Genomic DNA, 22,123 nt, shown 5'->3' on the forward strand with positions numbered 1-22,123 from the left:
TTCAACCTCCCGTTCCCTCGGTGCAGTTGTAGCCTGTTTAGTGCTCAGCAGATCCACTGCTGAGGTGGAGAAACTCCCCATGCTGCCTCTCTCCACTCCCTTGTGTACATCTGCAGACTCAAGACTTCCCTCAGGCTTCTCTTTTGTAGCTGGTATGATCGCAAGTCTTTTCCAGTTGTTTTTTTGGAGGTCATGTTTTGTGGGCTTTGGAGGCTCTTACTCCTGTGCTGCAGGTGCCTTCAAAGCAGTTTGTGCCTGTCTTCAAGTGGTGGCACATGGTGAGCAACCAGGGCTGTGGGGAAAGACCCGATAGGACTAGCTGGGGAGAGGGAAAAGCCATTGCAAGTGCAGTGCTGGGAAACAGCATTTTCAGAGTCTTGTCTCTGCAAATATAATCTGGCTTATTCCAAGTTGATTGCCCTTGCAAACAAAATAGCCCTCAGTGCTTGCACTGTACCCTGCCTTATACCAACTGTTAGCGTTGCACAGGATTCCTTGACGCCTATATGCATCAAACTCTTGAGTGAATTTCACTTTAAAATGATTCAAGATCCTTGAGAAAATGAATGTTTAGTTTCTGCACTTCATCATTCTCTATTGCTTTAGAAGCAGAACTGAGGAGTTTGCAAGCTGTGCTTAGTTTTCTTCCCAGCTTGAGCCAATATAAAGTACGAGTTACACAGCATTAAAAGACAGAGACCAGGCTGTAAAGCAGCCCAAATTAAGCTGTGCATTTCTAAATCATGAATAATTCTGAAAACCCCGTTGTAAGAGAGAAATGCATGTCCCTGTTTTGGCATTTCTTTGAATAAGACAGAGAAGCAGCGCATGGCTGGGACAAAGAAAAGAGGAAGAAGGAATGTGACTCGTGGTGCATGAAAATATATATATTTTGCTGCACTATTTTACAGCTCATAAGCAACAATCTAAAAGGAGAAGAAACACAGCTTTAAAAAAAAAAAAAAAATCTGTGGGTGAAAGGGCTTCCTCTGTTGGGAGCCAACAGGTTGACACCCTTGCTGGGGTGGCTGCACAGCTGCTTTGTAAGTGGTGGCAGGGCTCACCTGGGGAGACTTGGGGCCAGCTGCCCACTCCAGCTGCTTGCCCCAAGGTGGTAGTCTGTCATCGCTCTTGGGATTGGCCACCATGGGCTCGGCCATAGCCACAGTGTGGAGCCGTGGAGCAGGAGAGCGTGGGCTGCTGCTGGTGGAGGTGCAGGTGTACATCTGGCTCCTGCCTCAGACTTTCCTCACTCCTCTCTCTCCTGGTTGCAAGGCAGCCTCTCCCTTCTTGCTCTTCACGTGCCGCTGGCCACTTTGCTCTGAGGTGTGTGGGCAAAATGAAGCTCTGCCTGCTCGCTGCAGCTGCCACTACCAGGAGATTCTGCATGGGAAGCCTTGAGGTCTGTTTTTGCACTCGTCTGCTGCGAGCGCAGCCTCCTCAGCACGGACAAACGTTGCAAGGCAGGAGCTCATTTTCATGACACTTCGCACAGCTGCGTGAGGCTCAACTGCTGTATCTTGTCTCCAGCTTTGTGGTCTTTCTAGCTTTTCTGGGGAAGTTATTGTTGTAAACAGGCACGTGCTTCACATATATGGTTTTGTGCTGGTGTTTCTAATGAGGGAAGAACATTACACGCTACACCAGTACTGTGCATTGCAGTCGTTATACAGATGGCCGTATCCTCACGTGTTCTGTTTCATATCAGATTTACAACTGTGTGTTCATTATTAGACTCGGAGCTGTGAGCGAGTTGTGTTCGTGTAGTTGCCCCCGTATTTAAAGGTTACACAGATACAATTCTTCTTGGTAGTGCCTAGTAGAGAGCAGCTTGCTTTATCTAGCAGCTGACACTTGAGAAAAATGAATCCAAATATACTTGCCGGGGGCTTTGGTTTTCTAAAGCCAAATAAGTAAGATTCCAGATCCTTGAATGCGGGTCCAATATTGGCTGTTTCTGCCGAGAAGGGCAGAGGTGCTGAGCTCTTTTGCTGACTTGTTCTGGATTAAGGAATTTAACTTCTGACATCCAAGTTGGAAAACTATGCGTGTTGTGGGGTTTTTTTTTTTAATAGTTTGGTGGTTTGTAACCACTGTTACAGCACAACTTATACTTGCATGGGATAGTTTAGAAGTATACACAATGGAGCATTTATTCAGTTTTTATTATTATTGGCCAGTGTGAAGAGGTGATTGTATTTTAGATGAGAAAATATAATATTTCATCCTCTCCACGCACAATTTACCAGTTGGAATTTTGTAATTATGGTTCTAGTTAAGCTTGCAGTTGGTAACTCCAGAACTTGAACCATTTGTCTTCTCTCTAATGGTTAGAAAATGAGTGTTTAATTGAATGGTTTATAGTGACCAATGTTTGCTCTTTCCTCATGGTGTAACAAATGAAGGACAAACATACAGATAGTTTCCTGCCTGGTATGCTCATAGCACTTCTTGGGGGTGATGGGCTGGTGATGTGTGCTTATGTATGGCAGTTTGCTTTTTGTAGCTTTAAAGCTGGAATTACACGTTTTCCCCAAACTTTTCTAAGCAAATTTATTAATAACTTTATTTTTCAAAGCTAATTACAGTTAAGCATAAGGGATTTTGTAGTCCCTGCTAGTATATCTCAGTGCATCTCTGTTACAAACTCAGGTTGTCTTGCATTCGTGGCATTGCCACAAGCAGTAAGGTGTCCTCATGTCGTCACTTGTTCTGCAGTTCTCTGCTAAGCTTTTTATGGTCAATTCCCATTGCCATATTTATAGACTTAAAAAAATTAATGGTAAATTAATTTAAATAAAAAAGTGCCAACCTCCAAACCCCTAATCCAAACTTTCACTATCCTTTACTATTTACAGCTGCGATAAGCCCCATGTAACCTTAGCATTCACCAGATCTAGAGCTTTGTTTTCCCTTTTTCTTCAAACCACTGCATACCTACTTGATACTTTTTCTACAATGCTTTTCATCTCCATTTAAGAGTGCAATAGAAAGTAGATTTTGAAAAACTAAAGGGTATGAGAATGTCTAACTTTTTGTAACATTGCTTTTTTTCTTACCTATTTTGTATTTTAACTGCAAGTGTGTTTACACAGCTGTCTGCATTCATGTGCATGTCTGCTCCCCCAGTATGTGAACTGTGTAATAGATGGATGATAATATTTTGTGCCTATGTGCTCACATACACATTTATATTAACAAATCATGTTTTGCTTTATGTCCCAGTTCCTGTCTTTTAATGCTGCATAACTTGCACTTTATAGTTGGCTCCAACTGGGAATGAAACTAAGGAGCTTGCAAACACCTTAGTACTGTTTCTAAAGCAATAGAGAATGATGAAGTGCAGAGTCTAAACATTCACTTTCTGAAGTATCTTGGATGATTTTGAAGTGAAGTTTATTCAAGGATTTGATGGATATAGTCTTACTCTAAACCAGTTACTGATATATCAAATTATATTTGTAGAGACAAGGGTTTTAGCAGATGATATTTTCCTAGTGCTGAGTGGAATGGCTGTAGGTATTTCTCTTTGCTTCACACGGCTACCTCCTTTGAGATGAACACCCTCCTCCCAGCTAGTCCTGTCACGTTAGTCTCTTTAGCCCAGTGTCTCTCTCGAGCCCTGGATTTGCTCTTCGTGTGCCATTGTAAGAAGTATGTGGACCGCTTTGAGGACATCTCCAGCAGGGGAAGTAAATCCCAACTAAAACATGACCTCCAAGGAAGACCTGAGGTCATTAAGTCTTTCTGCTGTCTTCTGTGAAGATTAAAGTCTTCAAGTGCATAAAATGTTTTAATATCTGTTGTAGACAAGTGAAATGGTAGAAGTCTTAAGTATAAAATCTGCAGTGATATGGGAAGGGTATCTCTAGTGGTGAGTGCCTAAAAGTCATCCATACTTAAAAAATATCCAGTGGTACAGATTTAAACATTGGCTTGAAAATTACTGTGGTGTAGCTGATTGTACCTTATGCTGGGTGAAATGACTTGTTTAGATCTTGAATAGCTCTGGTGATGGTGATTCATATAGCTGTCTGTTTTCAGAACATGGGGGGGGACACACCAAAAGTCAAAACCAACTTCAGTCAAGGATCTAATTCATCAGCCCAGTCTTGGTTCTGAAACCAGGTAGCTGTGGCTCTCATGGGACAAGTTATTGACCTGGTCTTCCAGCAGCAGTCTTACTGTGCTGTGAATACTGGTGGTTGGATTGACTGAACTTCAGTGGATACAGGAGGTCATTAAAAGCACTTGAACTTTAAGTCAATGCTCTCTGCATGCAATTTTCAGTGTGTCCTTATTGACATTGTCCTCTTTGAAGTAGTGGGGGGAAAAAAATCACTGCAGGTGCCTCAATATTAAGATAAGGGAACACACGTACAGGGTGTTACATGTACAGAGTTCAGGTCTCAGAGTACAGGGTTTCTGTGTCTCCTGATAAGATGTGCATGAAGCCTGCCAGTGCATGGGGCTACTGTACATCTGTTTCTAAATTAGTCATTCTTGGTGTTTCTATCATGTTGTAAAACTTTTCCTTGTAGACCTGTTCTCAACTGTTGATGTGAGTTCTACTCATGTTTTTTCCACTTTGGCTGAGGAGAACTTAATTTTGAATATCTTTAGGAGGCCAGCTTGAGCTGTATTTGTCAAATAGTTTAAGCCTGTGACAAGCTGCTGAATTCAGTAAACAATATTTCATATGTCCTACCAGACTTTGAGATGTCTCTTTTTAAACAAGCCAATGGTGAGTGAAGTGAACATTATTCATCTTACGCTAATGCTACGCAGAGTTCTCTGAGATGTGTGTGCTGTGCACATCCCACAACCTATATTTTATGCCTGAAGCAGCTTCTCATATCAGCTTGCTCTTCCATGCTCCAAGTCCTGCTATCCTGCAAGTGGGCGGGATGTGAATGAATATGTATAATATGTTGTGTGTATATACATGCATATATACACAGAAATATATGTAAAAGAAAGGTACTTAAACTTTTAAAAAAAATAGTGGTCAGCTGCACATATTCAACCACAAGCAGCTGTAATCCACATCTGTAGCAGCAGTAGTGAAGACCTACGCAGGAGTGTGGAGAGAAATGGGGGGCTGGACCACCTTTTTAAATCATCTGGAGGATGGATTTGCTAAGACTTAAGTTTGTCAACTGCAGAAACCAGCTTGAATGTTTTTCGAAGAGGTTTCTAAGAGAATGTACTAACATGGCTAATATGACGACAATGTTTGTACTTGTGAAGTATTTCTGTTTTCATTCTCACATGGTACAACTGGAGGTAAGCAAACCCACTATCATACTCTTCTTGTTAAAGCTTGCTTTTAACATTTCTCTTGTGATGAAAATCCAGCTGAAGGCATTGGTGCCTGCACCTTAACAAGAAGCAGATGAGAGGAAGTGGGTAATGCTTATTTGTTGGCTTTTTTAAAATTAAGGACTGATTATTTATGTAATGTGTAGTCAAAGTGTAGATAAATCAGGCTTCCTTTCTCCAGAATTTGGACAGAGATCTCTTGAGTTATTGTTTCCTGATTTCTTGTCTGAAGAAGCACTGAAGATTTTAATGGTAGTTTTAATGCAGCCAAAACAGTGAGGAACATAATCTCATACAGGCATCATTCTTCAGAGACTCGAGTTCTCTATCAGTGGCATGTGAGCATTTCTTCATGTCTTTTCTAGCTAGATAATGAAAAAAAACCCCAGACTTACAAGCTAACTTTGCTTTTTTATTTACAAAAAAAAATAAAGGGGAGGATGAGGGAGAGGAGAGGGGTGAGTGATTTCTGATTTTTTTTTTTCCTTCCCTCTGCCAGAAAGCCCATTGCTACCTTTGAGCTGCTTGCAATTGATTGGTTATCTCATATTAGCTCCCTGCAAGTACTCTCTCCTGTTATTCTAGTAAATGTACTGAGGAAAAAGCTTGTGTCCTTAAGTTTTAGGCAAGGCTCACAGAAAGAAAATAAACAAACATAGACAAAAAAAAAAAAAAGGCACTTCAGTTTAGTATTGAGGTGAGTTCAAGGGAATGATGGAATGATTGACAGAGTGGAGCAGTTGGTCCATCAGTCACCAGAAGGCTGGTCTTTTTCCCATCTAGAAATAGGTTGCTGCCATTTCTCTGTGTGTCCATTCCTGTGATGATTCTTCTGAAAGGGGCAAGAAAAAAAAACCCAGGCAAACTGAAAGTGAAATCTGTTTGTCTCTGAGCACACAGAAATGAACATAAAATGAACCCTTTTTATAAGTTTAACCTCAGAAGACTCCAATTGACTGAAATTGGATATCAAAGACTGTATTCAAATGGCTGCCAGAAAAACAAGGGCCCAAGCTAATTTTTAGAAGTTAAATTTATCTGTGATAATGCCTGGTGTGCACTTCAGGAGCTGCTCTGTGATAGCCACTGCTGACCCAGGTTAAGAGACGTCCTGTGTTGTATTGGTGGGAGACAATACAAGGAACGAAGCTGCTATGTCTCCTTGTCACCATCTATTCGTATTTTCAGAGCGTTAACCCTGGGGCGATTCCTTTATTGTATTGGAAAGCATGAGAGCCTTTATTAAACATAGAGGACACACCCTGTGCATGTTGTAGTGTGCAGAGGCAAAGCGTGTCTGCCTTAATTGTGCTTTTGTTCCTGAACCCCCCAGAACCTGGGCTGGAGGGTGACAAAGGGAATGTCTGGCCTGCTTACCCCCAACACTTCTAGGAAAAGCTAATATCATCATCAAAATTATATTTAACTATCTGCCTTTTTCTTGTGAAAGCTCACTACTGTGGATAAGGTTACATGCAGAAGTCTTCCCGCATGCCGGTTGGGAGTAGCAGCAGATAACTTGGAGCCTGCAGCTAAGATGAACATGTTGGAGTGTCTGTTTACAAATCAAATATCAGCCTGGCATGGCCTGCCCTGGCAGCAGAGCCATGCGCGCGCTAAAATTAAAGAGGAGGCTGGAAAGGGAGGCATTCCTCATGTTCTGGGCTGGTCTCATTGGTTCAACAGCATGTACCACTACTGTGCTGCTGGCATGGTAGCCAGCACAACTACAGTAGCACATTGTGCACTGGTGGGTAAGAGCTCAACAATAAGGGACTAGGAAAGACCGCTTTCCATAGAGAGGTTTTTAGAAGGCTGAATATTACCAAAATAATTTCACAAAGCTATATAATCTGAAAAGCAACTGAAGTGACTGCCCTTGATCTGCTGCCAGACCTCATAGGGGTATTGCTTTCCACAGGCTGCTGTAGCACACTCTGCCATGTTACCCCATCCCATACTTTGTTTTTTCTCTGCCATAGCTGAGCTTACTATTTATGCTAGCTTGAAAGTTAAGCATTCTCTTGGGTAAGCAGAGGGAAAAGTGATTTTACTGTTGCGGTGTGGAAGAATGGCCAAACGCTTGCATGTATTTTTGGGGTGGTACAGAGTGTTTAGACTTTAAATTCTAGCAAAGGGTGTTCAGGTTTCTAACTCAGCCTCCAGGGCTGGCAGCAGCTCTTCTAGTGTTGTCGTCCCTGCTGCCAGGGACGTTGTGATGTCCTGGAGGGGACAATATGGCAGTCTCTTAATCTGAACCTCTCAAATCCACTTAAAGTCAAAGACCTTAAAAAAAATGTTGGTAAAAGGTCCAAAAAATGTTGGTAAAAGGTTCCTAAAGCAGTGGGACTTTCTCTTTTAAAATAAAAAGAGCATCTGGAAATGAGATGTCCTCGGTTTCTCTTCCTGCCTTGCACTTAGGAGCAGTAAGTCTGCAGAAAGGTGCTGTTTGTAGTGCTTCCAGGAGCTGTGCTGGTGCAAATGCCTGTTCTTCATGCTCAGTGTCCATATTTTATTTAGAGTTGCTGACATGTTCTCATTGCTTATTGGGAAGCTTGCTTCTAGCTTCACGGGGGGAGAGGGTGGTTTGAGTTTTCGTGTTTGTTTTCTTGGCATTTTAAATATTTCTCATCTCCTCTGGGATGCCGTGCTCTGTGTCTTGTGGTGGTTATGCATAATTTAAGAACCTGTCTTTATAGTAGAACATGCGCAATGGGCCCATCTTTATTCAGTCGACCCTTGTCTGAAGAGCATCTTGGAGTATCTCTGTGCTGAGCACAGCTCTGCCATGCCTTGTTAGAGGGTCTCATCTGTCATGCTTCTGACTTTTTTAAATTTTTTTTCCCTCTTTTTGAGTATCTGGGTGATGAAAATCATGTCATCAGTGTTTTGTGTCTCATGCTTTCCAGCTTCAAGGCTTCTTGTACGTGGCTGCTTCTGCATGCTAAGCTGTTTCCATCTCCCTGAAACCGAGCGTTGGTGTGTATGTGTGATGGTATGTGGTTATAAGAGTGTGTATTAGTTGATTTCTGAGGCTTCTGCTACTGCTCATCTCCACCTCTCTTGTTTACATTCATCCTACATTCCTATACCCAGAAGTTGCTCTTGCATGGTCCCTGACCTGGGATCCTGACCTTCCTATCTGGTCCCTGGTTGTGATGCACCTTGTCCCTAAACTCTGTTGTCCAGATTTTTGGAGAGCTTTCTTTCATAATGCCCCTCATTTTTAGAAGCACCACAGTAGCTGGTCGCTTCCCCTGTGTCCTTTCCTACACGGCGTAGATCCAGTTCCTTGTGAAATCTCTCCTGGATGCTCCTGCCTCGCTCTTCACCTCTATCTCCAGAAGCCCAAGCAGTGGCCGGGCTTGGTCCTCGGTCCTTGGGTTGCTGCCGTAACCTCCCTGGCCTCTCAGCCAGGCTATGTTTCCTTCAGCATTCAGGCTGCTTATTCTTCATTTCTATGGCCAGGCAGTAAGGAGAGCCAGCTCCACACTTTTGGAGCAGGACAGGCTGGCTGAGGACAACTCTGAATTTCAACCAAAAGATCAGGTGGATGTTTCCATGCCTCCCCCCTGCCCCAATACTTCCCTATGTATCTGTTGCACCCATTGCCTACACCTTGTAAGCTTTTTGAGGCATGGGCTGCCCTGGCTTGTTGCTGCTTTTGTTTTGCACAGCTGCTGTTTAATGCAAGAGGTGTGCACTGCTAATGGTTTGAAATCAATTTTTCTACTGTTCTAGCAGTCCTCTACTACTGCTCTCTGTATCTTCTTGTTATGCTCAGCTCTGAATAGCACGTTTTTTTTCCTCATCCAGATGCCATGAGCAGGGATTTAAGAGCTGTGGCTCCCTAAATATTCAGCAGGCGAATAACCAAGATTTCTTAGTTCCTCTTACACCGCCTCCTCTTTCTTCTCATGTCAATAGCAAAGCACTGAAGCACTCTTTCCCTCTATGCCTAAAAATCTAGTTCCCCTTCTGTTGGACTGAGCATTTCGCTATGAATCAGTGAAAAATCAGAATGAAGTGTACAGGCATATACTGGGGATTTACACTCCCACTTCCCTTATTTTAAACAGTGCTGGCTTTTTAAATGTCAAAAAATTTAAATTTTAAGCTTTTTAAAGAGAACGAGTTGTTTTGACAAGAGAAGGTAGTTTATTGTATAGTAAATGTGAAACTGGTAAATGGCATACAACTCGGTGCCCTGCATTATTGTTCACCTTTATTCTTAATTTATTACTACTACAGATGTTTCTGATTCATGTTCAGGGGAATATTGCTGTAGAGAGTTAAAGTACTTTTAGTGGAGGATAGCTTGTGGAGCTACTTATGGAGCAGCAGCAAAACAGGACTGGAGTCACTTATCTGAATATGTGTGGTGCCTGTTTTGGAGCATAAGAAAAGTTGCATCAGAATCGAGTGTCCAGGTTTCTGCAAAATAACAGTGGTTTAGTTTTTTTTGTTTGGTTGTTTTTTTTTTTTTTTTTTTAAACAAAGTGTATCAGTCTAGCACCTGGTATAACCAACCTGCTCAGATGCTTGCACAAGGGTGACTTTTTTGCAAAGGATGGCTTTAATGGCTTTTTTAGCTGCTAAAGCCTGATGTCTTGGGCAGAGCTGATATTTAGTTGAATTGAAAACTTGGCTATAAAATACAAGGCAGAGACTTAGGTCTAAACTTTCTTGTGGGGCCATCAGAGCCAGTAAGAATAGAGAAGAACTCCGCTGCGTTGTATTTGATTTCTTGTGCTTTTTGTAAGTAGGCCTGAGGAATAGCAGGTGGTTTAACTATATGTTCTAGGCAAGCAATTCTCGTTGACTAAAAGAACAACAAACAACCCCAAACCATATCATCCATGTTAGTTAGTTGGTAGTCCCTTTTTCCTCTATGAATTCCAGTGCTTGTGAGGAATAAGGGTATTTCATTTTTCAGGGCTGTGCAATTAGAGTATTAATTACTGCAAAGCGAGTGGAATGGTGTAAACTTGCCTCCTTCGTGATTGCATCTCTTTTGTTTTCCCTTTGTAAGGAGAGAAAACATATTCAAATTTTATTAATAATGAGCCTGTATAATAAACTTCAGAGTCGAGAGCTTGCTGGTGACTGAATACATCCTGCAAGGCTGGGAACAGAAAACTCTTCCACCTCTCTGCGTAGAAGGCTCTGAATGCAAGTAGATGGAAGCATCACTCTTGAACCGTGTTAGGTGCAGTTAACTCATTTAACTATGACCATTCTCCTTGAATTGTTCCAGTCTTCTTACTTGTCATTCGATTGCTCCTTCAAAATTGACACTTAAAAGTGATTTATAGCCTGAAAGCTGTCAGCTAGCACTCAGCATTCACACTCTGAATTGTTTTGTTTGGGTATATATAGGTCAAATGGTATTAGCATAGTGCATGTCTTGCAATCTTAATTTCTAGTTTAGATAATCGCATTCAAAAGTTAGTGGGTTTTTTGTAAACATCCTCTTAACCCATACCTTTCAGATTAGTGCATGAGTTGGCCATAATACTGGGATCCTTTAAGCTAGACTTGGAAATCTCATAGATCTTGGTAAATGTGTGTTTAATAGAATTTCACAATAATATCTCTTTAACATTTAAGGTTTTTTAATAACTTGGTTTTGAGTGTTTTAAATATGTATACTTTTATGACTGTCTGAATGATTGATTAGGTAGCTGCTAGTTAATGTGTTCTAGCACAGAAATTTTCTACACCCAAAAATCCTGTGGTTCCCCTTTGCTCCAAGGTTCATGTTTCTGCAACTTGAAGGCTTTGACAGCACTTAATTGTTGTTGTTTGCAAAGGTCTCATCTCTGCGTTAGCACTGTAGAGACCTTTACTGTAGATATTATTTGAATGAGATTCTGCAGCTCAAAGTAATTCAAATTCTGGAAGGTGCTGTTCTTGCTCTACCAAGATCTCTCCTTCTTGCTGTAAAGTGTATATAACTTGTATTTTCGTCTGACTCTAGGCTTGAATTCTTGAGTCCTGCTCCAACCTCCTCTACGTCTTTCAGTGCCTAGTCCCCACAGCAGGGACTAGATAGGGTAGTCCCCTTTCCTCCCCTCTCCCTGAAAATAGTGATACAAAACAGGAGAGGTGGGTTAAGAAAAACCTGTCTTCTCCAGTTGTTAGGATGACTTTAGCAATTTCAGGTGTAGCTGTTACAAGTACTCAAGTGACTGAGCTGCCTCGTGTTATGAGACTGCTACTGATGATCTGCACTCAGGTACAGGAGTTTTGCCATGCCAGCAAAATAACTAGGGAGGTGAGGTAGGTGACATGCACTGACAACTCGAGGGAAAGTTTTCTATGAGAATATCCAGCAAGTTGGCCCCTGTGTCTATAAGCCTCTAAACGCACACAATAATTCCCTCCCTTCAGTAGTCTCTTGTATTTCAGAGACTTGTCATTTAGAGGCCAAACCTTCTCTTAAATGTCTGCTCCACAGCAGTGCTGTTCCTTAGTAGGACTGCTGGGAAGCCAAAGGCATGTCATGCATTTTATGGATGACCAATTTAAAAAGGGGGAAGAGGAATCCTGTAAATATAACTCAAGTAAAATGCTTCAATTTTTTTATAGTTTTTCCTGGTTATAAAGAGATCCAAGATATTCGTGAAATGGTTGTTAAGGACTTATCTTTTTCCTGAAAGCTTGTCATCCTGAGTTTTGTGCATAATAGAGGGAACATCTCAGATGTGATCTCCATCTGAGTCCTAATTTACTTTATTTTTATCAGCACTAATCTGTGAACTAAATCCATTTTCCAGGATTTTCCTCTATGGATTCCCTCTATTGTCTTTAGACAGTTATAAGCAGATCCTAGAGGAAATGCTTAATGTTAGAATATGGGACAATCTTCCAGGAAAGATTTCCCTGGTATCAAGCACTGACTTGGCTCTGTTTCTACAATGTGCCAGCATACCTGTACCAGAAGGAATATTTTTCATAAGCGTGGCCTCTTCATGAAATTATCCCTGTGCTCTTTTTGGGAAATTTCTTGGAACTTGTAATTGTTGATCGGCTCCAAAAGATGATTCAAAAATTGATTTTTAGTCTGACAAATTTCTGTTATAGTTGCAGGTTTCCAACTTTACAGAAGGCTTTTTTTTTAAGTGAATAAACTATTATTATGCTGAAACTAAAAATATCAGACTAGCATGAGCCTTGTAGAGCAGTAATGAAGTGGCATCAAGACTTAATAGTTACAGAAAATAGCTTTCAAAGTGTCTTCTTCACACACACATGTGCACACACCCAGAGAAAAGAGTAAAGTGTATAGGGGAAATAAAATTCTCCCTGATAAATCTTCCAATTAAAAATAACACATTTTTCATAATGATATAGAGTTAACGAAATTGGGAGGACTGAAAGGTTGAGGGGGAAAGGAAAAACGTAACCGTTTCATTGCCACTTGCACTGGGGGGCTGAGCAACAGTCATCCTGACAGAGACCAGTGCTGGATGCCTCCATGGGAAGGTGTCAAAACTGCCAATAAAGTACCAATTGTATTTCAATATAGTGCTGCGAGTAAAGCAGAAAATTCATCCTTTATCCCAGTGTATTTTCCAAACATTCTTTTAAAACTTGCTGGCTCCCTTGCTTTTGTGTAGTCTATCATTTAATCAAAGTTGGGCAATGGATGCTCACTGGATAGTAATGCTTTTATAGCTTTTTTTTTTTTTCTTCCCTTTGGCAAACTGCAAATGAGATCGTAGAAGCAGCAGAGAGTGTTTCCACTTAAACTGGCCGCCTCGATGTGAGAGGAGGCAGATGAACACGAGCTAGTGTTGCTGCTGCTTCCCACTACGTTTCACAACACCCATCTGCCAGCCCGGCATGTGATCCTTCCCTCATGCCGAGCTGCAGAAATGTCCCGGTAGCCCGTCTGCCTGGGGAGGAGGAGGGGGCCCCAGCAGTGGCCATGAGGAGATCCTGGGAATGGGGATTAGCTGCACAAAACAGCAGTTGCTACCTTTAAGGACCGATCTGTGTGATGGTGCTTTTTAATTTTCTGGAAATCAGGATGGGTACTAAATCAGGAGTGTTTGCATTAGTGCTAACCTGGTTCATAAGCTCTGACATTATCTGAAACTGCTCTTGAAGTTATGCCTTTAGCATGAGGAGAGGGGAGATAATAAAGTATTGTAGCAGATATTGTGTGGTGCTTAATTGCATTCAGATAATGTTGCATAAATACTTATTTCTCTGTGTTTTCAAACTTGTTTTCATTTAATTTAGATGAAGGGTGAATAGAAGCTGCCAATTTGGCCATCTCTACATGATTCGTTATTTCATAATACCTGTATCATATTCCCTCTTGCTCCTTTCCAAACTGAATTATCCTGCTCCCTTTAATCTCTTTGTGAAGGAGGCCACCCATGCATCTAATAAGGTTTGGAGGTTTTTTTGCCTTTCTCTAAACAGTTCTCAAGTACTTTTTTTAACCTTGGAGACCATTTAATGCCATTTGTCAGCCTTGATACTATTTTTTTTTTTTATCCCACGCCTCCTTAGTGTAATGCACACTAATCTTTTCTCCCTATCACACATCAAGAGACTATTTCCAGCTTAGGGTGTAATGTGGGAACGTGAAAGCACACAAGAACTTTTTGCCTGCTGCATTCAGTACCTGGGCTAACTTTGTAGCCCAAAAGTTTCTTTTGCAATTTCTTGTCTTTTCAGAGCTTCATTACAATACTCTCTCAGTGAGTTTTTCCATCATATTAATTTTTATTTTAAAAAAGGAGGGAGAGGGAGTTCTGATGCTGATCTTCATCTGTAATGGTTTACCATCTTGCTTACAATTGTTGGATTCCTCTTAATTTTTTCTTTAGAAGCTAAGGTTCTTCTATCGGTAAATTATGCTAATTATACTTTATGTGATTTTTGACTTAGTAGATTTAAGGCAGGTCCGTTTGAATATTGTTCTTGAATACTAGTGTGGTTTTAAGGTATCTGGTCCTCTCTCTTTCTGTTACCTTTTTATTTTATGTAAATAGGTGTGTGTGAGTATATAAATTTAAATGATCCAGCAGTATTATCTGGAAATACTTATAAACACGTGGTATGTGGAGCTGGTTACAATAGCTGTAGTCATGGTTGCATGTGATGCTCTACCTGAGACCTGTTTTCAGTTGCTTTATAACTTTTGCTTAATTTGAAACACTGAAGTCGAAATAGTCCACCTCATCTCTTACCTCTCTATTTTTTTTAATTGAGCCTTTCAGATGTTCCATAATGAGAGCAAGGTAAATAGGGACCTAGCGTTTGCTCTTAGCACTTGTAGGGAGGGACATTGGCTTGGGCCAGAGAATGGCTCTGCTGTCAACTAACAAGTCCAGCGTGTGCACGAAGATGACTGCTTTGTGAGAGTTGTGCCCCAGTTACTCGCCAGACGCTTTCTTAATTTTGCCGCAAGTCGAGGACTTCAGAAAGACAAACCCCTTTGGTTAGGGGAATCGAATGCTGCCATGGCAAATTGAATTCTGCACGTTCTGGTCTCCGGTGCTCTGCAAACTATTTAAGCAGAAGTTGCTAATAGTTGCTAAGGGTGCATTGTCTTCAGTTTGTCTTGTGACGAGTCTCAGGTCTCTCTTGCTGAAGTGCTGTGCTCTCCTTGCTACCGAAAGTGGCTTTGAAGCTGCACTTTGAACACACAGCCGTGCTGAGTGCTGTGGAAAATCAAGCCCTTGGTGTCTAAATTGGTCACTCAATTAGTAGTTCCTTTGACAATTTTGGCTTTGTTCTCTGTGGCTCAGCTTTACATTCTTAAAACCCTGGTAATGCCACCTAAACAGAATAGTATTATAGGGTAAACTTATTAATAGTTTTGAACATTTGGATATAACTGTAAGTTCCCAGGAGAAGAATTCACTCCAGGGTTTGTATGGGATGTGGTAAATAAGCCAGAGTTATTGTTTTCAGGCGCTGCCTTTCTGGTGTGTGCAAACAATGACTTCAGCAGCTTCCAGACTTATTTTTCTGATTCTTCCAGACTATGGTCATGGTTTCATGAGACAGTAAACTGGCTATTGGAGGGCCTACAAGATGAAAAACACCATCACCACATGCTGCAGTGTGTTGAGCCATTGCAAACTGGCTTTGCCTATTCAAATGCCTTCACAAGGTTTTGGAGGAATAACTTTGTCCCGGCAGACCACGTGCTGGTTTGGGTACTCCATGTCCAAGCTGCTCTGACCTTTTTGGTGAAAATGGGCAAAGTTGCCATGTTTGGGCTCTGGCTGGTGGCAGTGGTCCAGACAGGCTGCCCAGGCTGGGAGGTGTGCTGGGTGACCTGGAGCTGAGCTCACCCATCTACCACTGTCTCCACACAGGTGATGCAGCGTTATCCAACAACACCTTTCAAAAATGACTGCTTCCTCAGGGATTTATTAGGCACTTCTTCATGCTTAATTTCCCTTGTAAATCCATGCTGGCTGGGCCCCTTGTTGGGGATACGCTTTTTACCAACAAAAAGATTAAGCCAAACTGAAGGTACCTTGAAGAGCCTTTTTGCTATTGTCAGTCATTGGCAGCTGGTGGGGCTGCAAGAGCAATGGTGGCTCTGTCGAGGTCCTGTTTCACACCTCGAAGTCACAAAATGCCAGCTCTGTTCATGCTGTACTGCAAATTTTAGCACACCAGGGCCTGGTGGGGGTCACCTCAGGCTAGTTGTGCTGCATTCATATAATTAATTGAGAATTGAATTTTTTTTTTATAGACCTAAATATACCAACACAGTACTTGAAGTGTGAAGATGGCATTAGTGGTTCAGCCAGGCTTGATATCTGGAGTGATATCAGCATTGCTTGGCACCCCTGCCCTCTCCTTTCCTTACCTGGCTCTTTTCTTTCACCCCACCTCTCCTCTTTTAAATCAAAAAGCCACTTGCGCTAACAACTTCTTCTCTTTCCTCATACTGTTGCCTGACTTCCCCCCTGCCCCTTTTCATTAAATCACCTGGAACACTCAAAGTCTTTGTAGCCCAAAATTCCCACATGGTCTTTTACTGAATGACCCTAATCCTTCTGTCTCTCTTTCTGCCTCTGTTATTTGTGATTTCAGTTGTGTTGTCTAATTTTAACTCCCAATCAACATGACAGGAGTCATGGAAGCAAGGGTGGTGGTCTAATGGACTTGCTCTACACGAGTGGAGAAAATAACTTCAAGCTCTACAGCCACCACGGTGAAGTTGCCATCGCTAAGTGCGTGTGTGAGAGAGAAACAATATGGATAACTGTGCTTATGGACCAGATGTCTTGAAACTAATTTGCTTATGGCGTAGGACAGAAATCCTACAGCACCATAAGATGTCATGTATGAAATAGTCTGTTCCGAAAGTGCAGAAAACAACTGCTCTGGTTTGTTCAAAGGTGCTACTTCTAAACCTGCGAAATCTGCATGAAAACTGGGATATTTTAATGTGTGCTTCGAGCTCTCAGCTCTACTGAAGAGTAACGTTTCCTTGTTTCTTTTTTTTCTTGTAAAGCAGCCTCGATTTGTGGGGCTTGGTGTAGGGTAATGCTGTTTATAATGAAGTCAGAATTGGCTTTTAGAGCCTGATGAATGAAAGTCCACAGTATAAGACTGCAGCTTTTTGTGAGAGAGACATCTGTGCTATAACAAGAGCAGGAGACCCAATTTAGACAACTGCTAGAAGGAGAGCCCAAGAAAAGGAAAGACTTTTTTTCTAGCTTAGATTAAATATTTGTACAAATAAACTTTTCTTTTCAGCTGCTCATCAGAATTGCTGCTGCACCACCAACTTGGCTTTGAATTTTGTTCTGATTGCCCAACAAGGCTGTACACGAAGAGTGTTACGGAAGAGCAGCTTAAACAAAACATGTTTGTTTTGCAGCAGAACTAGAGGCTTTGGGCTAGAGAGAAAAAAATTTTGGGGAGAGGGAAAAGACAGTGCGAAGAGAAATATGAAAAAAATGAAGGATGTGAATAGAAACTGGCTGTTGCAGTAAAGAAGCAAGAAACACATGCAGGAGTTGAGTTCTGTGTTTTGGAAGTGAGTTACGCTAGAGGATCTGGCTTCGAATACAGTTGCAATGACTTTGCCCAACTGGATCAGCTGGTTCGGTTAAAAGTGTTCTCACCCATGAAGCTTGCTCTTCACACACACACACATATACCCCAACCACTGCCGAAACTTTTTCACTAGTGCATTTTAAATACAGTCTGGTTAAAAGGTTACCCCTGTGGTGTTGATCACACTTAAAACCTTCCTGCATGAGACTGTGATGAAAATACAAGTGTCTACTGAGGACAGTGCTGCGGAGAGTAAGTGTCTTTGACCCAAGAGGATTGTTGCTCATTTTGGTTAAAGAAAGCTCCAACCCTTTAAGGAAACTTCTCATAAATCTGTTTGGTAAAGCAACTGTTTTAAGAACATGGGAACTCAAATCACTTGGATTAAAGCCCAGGTGGATGCTGTCTGACTGAGACAGCTCAGAAGAGGATTAAGGAGGAACATAAGTGGAGAACTCCTGGTGAAGAGGAGCGGGATGCTTAATGCGCTGTCCTGGGCTATTCCTCAGCATTAAGAGAAAAGGAGCCTTTTGGTTCTCAGGCTTATTGGAGCAGATGCAAGGCTAGTGTGTTGAGAGGTTTTTGATGGCTGATCAGAAACATGCTGGAAGTAGTAGCTTTTAGAAAGAATGTAGTATCTTTAAAAAGCTGTGTGGATTCAGCTTTAAAGCATTCCTTTTCTTGGTGAACCTGGTGACTTTAATAAGTGAGTCTTCATGTAAAGGTATGCTTAGCCCAGTATATACATTTAATATGGAAATAGCTTACAAAATATTGATTAATTATCCAGTAAAGTCTTGTGGTACCTCTGGTATTCCAGCTTTGCTCTTTTCCTGTATGTTTAAGGATGAAAATGAGATTCTGTGATTTTTGAAGCGATGTGGCTTTGGGCCAGGGTGGGCATGAGCTGGTGGTCTGCACAGTTCAAATGTAATAAAAAAATTGTCTTAACTAACTAAAGACGTTAGCTCACATTGTAGTATGGTCTGCTGTGTAATGCAGCACAGGTGTTGACATGCTGTAGGGACAAAGAAATTGCTTTATCAGACTTATGAGCTCTTCAGTATCCTGTTCTGAGTAAACATCTCAAAATGGGTCTCTGAGCCAGGGACTTGCTTTGCTTTCCTTGTTTTAAAACCCTGACCCCACCTGAGATTCTGTTCACCTGTTGATTTCAGCGGAGGCACAATTACCATTGAAGCTATCTACGGTACAAGGGTCTCCTCTGATCTCATGCAGTGACTCCTGGCTTGCGCAGAAATACGGTGACAGACCTGCAAGACCTCACAACTCTCCCACTTGCCTATGCCAACATTTCAATTGTCTGAGAAGGATCTTCCACAGACTTTTAACTTATTTTAATCCCCTGGAGCATCTCTGCTTCAGTAATATTTAGCGAATTTCAGAGTAAACTTTTCCTTAGTTTCAAATTGTCAAATCTGAGGAGTGGCAGAAAAAGTTTGTGTGGTTGTCTTTTTTGGTGTTTTTTTGTTTGTTTGTTTGTTTTAGGGGATTGAAAAGACAAACTCTCGGATAAGGCTAATTTCTGCTTGTAGGATGAGAGGACAATTAGCAACTTGTCAACTGTTCTGTTTTCATAGACAAGAAAACTTCCCCATCCTTCTCGTACAGGGTCCAGTAAATTCTGCAGATAGTAGTAATGCATTGCTCAAACTTGATGAGCAGTGCCTTACCTTTTTAATACCTGGTTGGTATTGCAGAAATGGAAATGTCTGCATGCAATTTCAATTTTAATAGGTGGTAAAGATTGGAAATTATACTGATGTAAGTTGTTATTAAGTTTGGGCATATAAACTGCAATTTATCTTAATGTCTTTTATATTGTAGTAAAAGTATATGGTACATTAATGAATTATTTTGAATTCTTAATCTCATGAGGATGCAGACTCTGAATTTTACATTTTTAGGGACTGGGGTTTTGTGCACACTCAGTTGCTGGTTATAGCAAGTGGAAGTGTACTGCAACGAGAAGTTGCACAAATGCATTTTTATGCCTACTGCTTTCCTTTTGTCCTTGATTCCTTGTTTCCTTCCGTTCACAAAAGTTTCCTCCCTTTCATTCTGACATTTAGCCTTAAAAGACTAACTGAAGAATGGCACTTTGGTCACAGAAGAGATTGCAAGGTTACTTTTTCACTTCTTGGTGTAAATTGTGACTTTTTCCAGCATCATTTTAATTCTTGAGACAAAACATTAGGATGCAACAAACCACAATGAGGTACTTGTGTTCTGTGCTAGTTACTGCTGCAGTCACTGTTTTCTGGAACATTATTTCTCACCAGGAAGAAAATAAAGTATATACCATGTGATTTCTGGAAGTGATACAACTGTGGGTAATTTAATGTTTTTACTGGAATATTCTGATCCCTTGATTTTTCCAAAAAGTCTCATTGTTTCTTCCCCCTTCTTCATCCTCCATTTGACTAGAATAAAACAAATTATGCCAAATAAAACTACTTTATTCCGGTTTCTTTTGCCCCTTGTCATACGTTTTTACCTGTTCCTCTCTAGCTTTCTACCAAATAACAAATTAATTGTGACTTTCAAATAATTGTGAAGATACTGTTGCACGTGTTTCCTCTGGAATGGGTCTTTGGGGAAAGCTGTCAAAGTAATTGCAGAACAGTTTTTGATGTGCTGGTTATTCTGATTAACTTCTCTATGTAGACAAGCCCCTACTAAGTAAGAGAATAACATTTTTTATGTATGACCTAAGTGTATTGAGGGGGGAAGTGGCGAAGTTACATACATGTGCTTGGGATATGTGGAAAGATTTTTATTCCAGATTTGCTCTTCTCTAATTCTTCCTGCCTCTGCTTTAGCCCACTGAGAACAGGTGACTTGGAGGTTTATTTTCAAAGTTTGGAACTTACAGTGCAGTATGATTTCTTGGAATTATGTTGTGTATTTTCACATTTGTGAGGTTTTAAACGCAGATTTTCCGATGTGAGAAAGAAAAACAGCAATGTGTGCTTGTTCTTCCCCAAATAGTTCCTTACTGGAATGGATGTCTTGAGTGCTGTATGTTCTGATAAAACTATTACAAATTTTAGTGTTTTTACAGGCCTTTTTTTTTTGTGTGTTAATCTGTTTTGAAATTGAAATCTGTCATTTCTTCTTGATAGGTGCTGGATAGTTTGTTAGCTCAGTATGGAACAGTGGAGAACTGTGAGCAAGGTATGGCTCTATTCTCAAATCGCTTTTAAATTTGTAGTGGAAAGGGAGTGCACACTGAACTTAAACACTTTTCGTTGTATTTTCCTCTCTAGTGAACACTGACACAGAGACTGCAGTTGTAAATGTAACGTATGGCAATAAGGACCAGGCTCGACAGTAAGTGTCTTATTTACTTGTTACTGTCGTCTAACTTGCATTTTGGAATTCATGTTGTGATTGTATATGCAACTTTGTTTCCAATTAATTTATCGATAAAATGATCATGTAAGCATTAACTTTTAAGCAAGTCTCTTGGTCTTCCCCTTGCCAAGTCTTCTATGCTTTACCTTAATTTGCTATTTTTTGTCATCAACTTTTCCTGCACGTTGGTTAAAAATAAATTAATAATTCTGAAAATTGAAAATTTGGGTAAAATTATTTGACTGGGGAGGGCAGGAAGTTAGTGATTTGGCAATGACAGAGGATGGGAGTTACTGCTTAATGATTTTTAACAATGTTTTGAAAAAGCTTTGTGATGCCCTTTTACAGTGTTGGTTGTTCTGTGTCTGTCTTCTGGTTAGCCCCTGCATACTTTTCCTATTTGTTTCTGTTGCTTTGCTATGATTTTCCCTTTTTTTTTTTTTTTTTTTTTTTTAAATTAGAAAATTTGCTGCTGCTTCCAAACACACAACAGGTCATAATCTGAATACCTAAAATAATTTATTTGGACTTTTTGAACTTTAGGCAGTGTATTTTGTGCTTGTTTGTATCTTCAGTAATTGATAACTTTTAATCTAGATATTAAAATTTAAAAATACAATGCTTTGCTTTACTTAATCAATGGTTGTATATCCTTTTCCTGTAAACATCTGTATTATATATATTATGCTATAGGTTTAATTTTGCTTTTCCACCACTGCTAGAAAAAGGACTTGTGTGTTCCTTAACATTTATCTGGTGACATATTTTTTCACCTTTCTAGCCATAGCAGGTTAAACAAAACCAAACCCATGGAATAGCCTACAATGATCTTTTTATTTTAACTTTGAAATTTCTGCCACCTTGTGGCTAACTAAAATCAGCAGTTAAGATGCAGAGTATGCTTATGGTATGCATTAATTCAAAATTACAAATGAAATAATATTTGTACATATAATTAAGTAATTATGACTTCTGTGTAACTAGAATGCAACACATGTATTTAATCTTTCAAAGTGTTAGGTTACTTGTTAGTGTATTCTAAACAAATGTGATGGGAAACTTGTGTCGGTGGTGTCTCCTTTGTACACTGGAGCTGAAGGAAGCAATGTTTTTCTTGAATTCACTACTCAACTTTTCTCAAAACCTGAGTTGTTTAACAAGTTCTTTTTCAGGTTCTTATGTTGTTTTTAATTCTGTTGTTCAGTAATTAAGAAAAATGTTGAATTTCTAGTTCTGAAGAAACTTATAGTGCAACGTTAAAAATTAACGCTACATGTGCCAGTTCCTTCTTTGAAAAATGTAAGAAGGAAGTACCTAAAATACCATGGAAAGAAGCATGATGCATATTTTTGAGCTGTCTGTCATCTGTGATGTG

The 22,123-nt window shown here is 40.5% G+C and overlaps 1 protein-coding gene across 1 annotated transcript in view; it reads left to right on the plus strand.

Moving 5' to 3' along the window:
- The window catches only part of IGF2BP3 (insulin like growth factor 2 mRNA binding protein 3), a 114,609-nt gene that overhangs the window by 50,150 nt on the left and 42,336 nt on the right, over window positions 1–22,123 (plus strand). The window contains exons 4-5 of the mRNA XM_082336322.1: window positions 20,517–20,568; window positions 20,661–20,724. Coding sequence (XP_082192448.1) covers window positions 20,517–20,568; window positions 20,661–20,724 — 116 coding nt within the window. The remainder of the gene's footprint in view (window positions 1–20,516; window positions 20,569–20,660; window positions 20,725–22,123) is intronic.

Source organism: Platalea leucorodia (genome assembly GCF_965183815.1).
Source record: "Platalea leucorodia genome assembly, chromosome: 1".
Taxonomy (NCBI): Eukaryota; Metazoa; Chordata; class Aves; order Pelecaniformes; family Threskiornithidae; genus Platalea; species Platalea leucorodia.